Genomic DNA, 5,000 nt, shown 5'->3' on the forward strand with positions numbered 1-5,000 from the left:
TCTTCAGTTTTGATTGGCTATTGTTGTTTTTAGTAGTTCAAAGCATAGATCATCGAAACCGTAATTGAAAAAAGCTAGTTCAAGGAATGGGAGTAATTTGGTATGATTTGCATACGGTTTAAAGTCATGACAACAACAACACAACCATTCACGACATAGGAAAAATCGTAAACATTCTTATGTTTATTCGAATGAGGTCTTAAGTCCCGCAGCTCAGCACTTTTAACTTTAGCCGATTATCTTGCTCAGATACGGAAGAAAGATAAAAGATTGAAGGTGTTTAGTCAAAGAAGTGGACGTTAAAAAGCTGGCAAGTTTAAAGCTTAACAATGTCAGGAAATTTTAGAAGACCAAGTTGGACATAGTGATGAGAAATGTGGGCATGTCTCTGGCTCTCTGTAATCCTAGCGTTACTTGTGCAGCCTCTTTTAATGCGACGGGAGTTGATACATATAATAAATTTATTCAGCCTTCACCAACAAAAAGATGTGTTTTTTTCCCATGGGAACTTTTATTCACCCGGTGTACAATCGATAACTCCTTCGTTACAATTTCACAAAAACATTTCCCAGATTCTCCTTAGACTGTATCATAAATGTGCCGTAAAAGGTGGAAAAATAACCTGTCCTTTAACCGAAGACCGAGTTTGACAGAGGAAAGGATTTATTCCACGAAGATTGTTAGTTTCAAAACTAACAAGTTTAGAATGGACCCATGTCTTTCTCAAGCTCTGGTTATCTTTTATCATAACGTGTTTTATCTTAATTGATACAAGTAATCTACGACGCGGAAATTTCACATCTCCGGATTTGCGCGCAACCACGACTATTGTGAGGACTCATACGTTTCAGGTGCCGATCGACCTGGTAATTGGACCAGCTATATGTGCCCAAATTACATTCTAGGCAATTTCATTCTAGGCAGTGACAGTTCACAAATAAATTCATTAAAAAATACATACAGAAAGTTAAAAGGAAAGAATGATAGATTGCATATACCCGGATATAACAAAGTCCTTGTTTAAATAAACTCTTAGTTGCCTGATTGACTTCTGATGGATAGGAGGATGTTATTCCATTCACTGTCTAGCAGAACTTTCTCAGTGTTTGTTCTAAAGGGGTCAAGGCTTAAGTGCTGTAGTTCAGCACTTTAATGAAGTAATTAAGTTGCTCAGATACGTAAGATAGGTAAAAGTTCGAAGGCTTCTAGTCACAGAGGTGGTCGTAAAAAAGCTGGCGAGAATAAAGTTTATCAAGGTTTGGAGATCCTAGAAGACCAGGTTGGACATAATGAGGCAAAATGGGATCATAGCTCTGGCTCTCTGTGATCTTTACGTGACTTGTGCGACCCATTTTAACGGTGGGAGGTGATACAAAGAATCTGACATGTGGAAATTCAACATCGTCGGAAGAATGATTATAGGTTATAAGCTTTTTAAGTGGCTGGCCTGTTAATTGGACGAGCTGCTTTCAAAACCAGTTTTTCACTCGAAACCATCCACTTTTCGATGTCTAGGCTGAATTGTATTAATCTTCGCGCACGAAGGTTAAAATTACTTTCAAGAACAAAACTTTAAATTAGCATAGAGTTGCTTAATTTATAATTATAAACGCTTCACAAAAAATAAATGAATAAAGAAAGAAAAATAGTAGATTTAATGAAGCCTTTACAACGAATAATACTTTGTTTTTATTACTTACAAACCTAGAGAAAATTTTTGTCCAAAAAAATACATGAAAGTATTTCACCATGAGTAAGCAAAATTTGAGTTTTGTCGAAAATCTAGCGTCTTTAAAGTACTCCTGTGTGTGGTTATAATCAATTTTCTTTCATCTTTCGTAGGTTAGGTGCTCGTTTCTTAATTTAAAATATTTGATGCATATTTACTAAGGTAACTTTGGTCCTCTTATTCTAAAACTGAAGCATGTGTTAGTTTAAAATCTCCACTATCAGGAATAAGACTGAGTAACCTTACGACTTTCTTTCTAGAAATGAGTTCCGTCACTTTATCGCACCTGGAAAAGGAAGGAAGCGTTTCCACGATAACAAATGGGACAATTATCTTAAGACTTCGTCTTGAGATACCGAATGTATCATTTTATGGCTCCCGGGAAATGGAGGAAGGACTTATGTTCTTTTTCGAGAAACGCACACATTCGGACTTTAATTGTTTTGGAAATAGAGAAAACCAAACCCCGAGATGAAAAGCTTATCCAAAGCAGACTTTAAAAATGGAATGAAAAGCTTACAGCTCACAACGTAACAAAAAAAGAAGGAGAAAAAAAAAAAAAGGCCCTCAGAGTATTGTGTATGTTCTCTTGTTCCCTAAGATATAATGTATTTGTTCCTCCTGACGTTTCCCAGTTAAATTAGTCGTGTTCTCGTCTTCCCCAAAACCCCTGGATAGGCCTCAGAAGTGTATAATCTTGTTAGACGTTACTAGATAACCGAAAGTTGCAAGAGATAAGACTCAGCTCACAAGGTGAAGCGACCATTAATAAATCCACCATGTTACATTAACTTAGCCGAACGCTTTTCGTATGCGCGTGGTGCCATGTTTGCACTATATCTAGTTTATTGCAATCTTTTGAGCAGGTGCATTTTAAATTAATGTGTGCCCAAATAAGGAAAGGAAGCGATTATTCCAAAAAACGTAATCCTTAGATAAGTCTCACGTGTCTTTCGGAACACTTTCTTCGTCCAATCAAAAGTAAAGGAATCCCAGGAAATTATGACATTGTCAAGATATATAAAAGTAACACGATTTATACACCTCTTAAAGAACCGTTCAAACTTCAGGCAACCACATCTCGGGACATTCTTGCTGGGCGATATTTTGTGCGATCGCAGTTTTGACGACACAGAAGATGGCGAGTGTTCTGCAATCCAGTATGTCTTGGTTGTCATAGAAGTCAGCGCGTTAATTGTCTTAAATCTTCTGTCCCTTATGGGAAATACCTTGGTTTGTGTGTGCGTATACAGAAACACGCGATTGCGTACAACAACGAATCTTTACATCGTCGCGTTGGCAATAAGCGATTTACTATCGGCCGTATTTGTAATGCCGTTTGTGACAGTTGTCCTTGTAAGCGGCCACTGGATTTTCGGTGAAGTTATTTGTAATGTTCTTGCTTTCTTCAGTGCGTTTATCATTTACGTTTCACCAGCAACAATGGGGCTGACAACGCTCAATCGTTATGTGAGAATGTGCAGACCAGACCAGGAATATCAGAGGTACTTTTCCCCGAAAAAATCACTGGCCCTTCTCGTGTCTGTTTGGGTGATCGTTGCCAGTTACAGTGGCCTCCAAAATATAGTTGGTCTTCGAAAGAACACGTTTTTCCCGAATATTGCCTCATGTGCCATTGATCATCTCAGTGAAAGTGGCAGACTGATACACTATTGCATCGTTATCTCCTTGTTCTTTTTAACGCCTTTAATCATCACAATTTTTAGCTACGTGAAAGTTGCGAAAAAAATGCAACACCACAAAATGGAAACTTCATCTTTGCGACAAGATTCACTGATCATCAGTGCCCGAGAGATAAGAATTAGTAAATCTCTTTTTGTAGTTGTTTTCGCTTTCATGATCTGTTGGATTCCCTTTTGGATCATCGTCCTTCTAATGCGCTTTCATTTGGTTCAAAAGCTGCCACGAAATGTGAAGCTCCTGTGTTTCTTTTTCCTTTACTTATCCAATACGATCAATCCATTCATTTACGCTGGTATGAACCGTTGCTTCAGAAAAGAATTCCTCGAAATTGTTTGTGAGTGTAAGAAGAAAGTTCGGAATCGCATAACTTATGAAACCCCTCAGACAGATACGAATAATGTTCCACAAGAAGTTGACGAAGAGCATCTTGGTAATCTCACTGTTGGTAATGCTTTAAGTGTTGATCACGATAAAAAAGAATAAGAAGTACGTTTGACTGATGTGTCAAGTTTTATAGTAAAACTGTATAGTTTGACGATTTTGAGTAGCCACCCACGATGACTTGAACTGAGCATTTAGGTCAATTATGATATGTTATGTAACCCCGTTGAAGTTTAGGTTAATTTCACGTCTGTAACACATTATGTAATGGAAAAACCGCATACGGAGGTCTCATCCACAAAATAGAGAAGAGATTGAACAACAGTCTAGTCGGTTCTTTCTTATCATCTAATCATTTATACTATAGTTTGTCGCAGTTTGAGCGGCAGATGAAGATAAAGTGTAATTTATTTACTCTGGCCTTTGGCGATTTCGTCAGTTCCCTAATTTAAGCCTTCAAAATTTGTACTTTCTATTCCTCCGCTAAATGTAAATTTGACAAGAACAATGAGGATATGCCAGAGTCTAAGGGCATAGTGTCATGCATTACACTTACCGTTCTTAGATGACTCAATATTTTGAAAACCGTCTATCATGTCAAAGTTTGCATCTGCTTAGAACGAATTGCATGACAACTGTAAAAAGCAAAGTTTCGGATTTAATTAACATTGTCAAAACAAAGTTTTTTTGATTAAATAAATATTAATATGTTTCAGTATTTATTCAACCAGTAGGCCATTTCCGAGTTCATGTCTGCCTCCTCTTCAAAGCGAATCTAGGTGCAAATTTTTTCTAATGAAAATTAGTTTTAATTCATGTGTAAAGTAGAACTAATTACCACTACAAAAACTTCGCACTTAGACTCGATTTGAATAAAAGGCAGACATGAACTCGGAAATGGCCTATTGTTCTGGGTAATACTACAGGTAGCCCAAGCTCCTTGCGCAAAATATAAGAATTTGTATCGGAATGTAATGGTCATACATAACAGTTAAAAAAAAAAAAAAAAAAAAAAAAAAATTGGTGAATAAATTTAATTTAAGCGAGTTACGTTAACTCAATCGTGTGTTACTTGTGTTTCCGTGGCGTTTAGGTCCCTACCCTCAATGAAATATATTAGGAAACTCGAGTTCCAACTACCATGGGATCTAATTAAGAAAATCGGCCATAAATAATCTGAACGAAG

The 5,000-nt window shown here is 37.0% G+C and overlaps 1 protein-coding gene across 1 annotated transcript in view; it reads left to right on the forward strand.

Moving 5' to 3' along the window:
* Positions 1-2,731: 2,731 nt before the first annotated feature.
* The window catches only part of LOC138055496 (melatonin receptor type 1B-B-like), a 2,308-nt gene continuing 39 nt past the window's right edge, over positions 2,732-5,000 (forward strand). Inside the window, exon 1 of the mRNA XM_068901416.1 lies at positions 2,732-5,000. This exon is cut by the window's right edge and continues 39 nt beyond it. Coding sequence (XP_068757517.1) covers positions 2,732-3,916 — 1,185 coding nt within the window. The 3' untranslated portion in view covers positions 3,917-5,000.

The sequence above is a fragment of the Montipora capricornis genome, chromosome 7 (genome assembly GCF_036669925.1).
Source record: "Montipora capricornis isolate CH-2021 chromosome 7, ASM3666992v2, whole genome shotgun sequence".
In the NCBI taxonomy this organism is placed as follows: Eukaryota; Metazoa; Cnidaria; class Anthozoa; order Scleractinia; family Acroporidae; genus Montipora; species Montipora capricornis.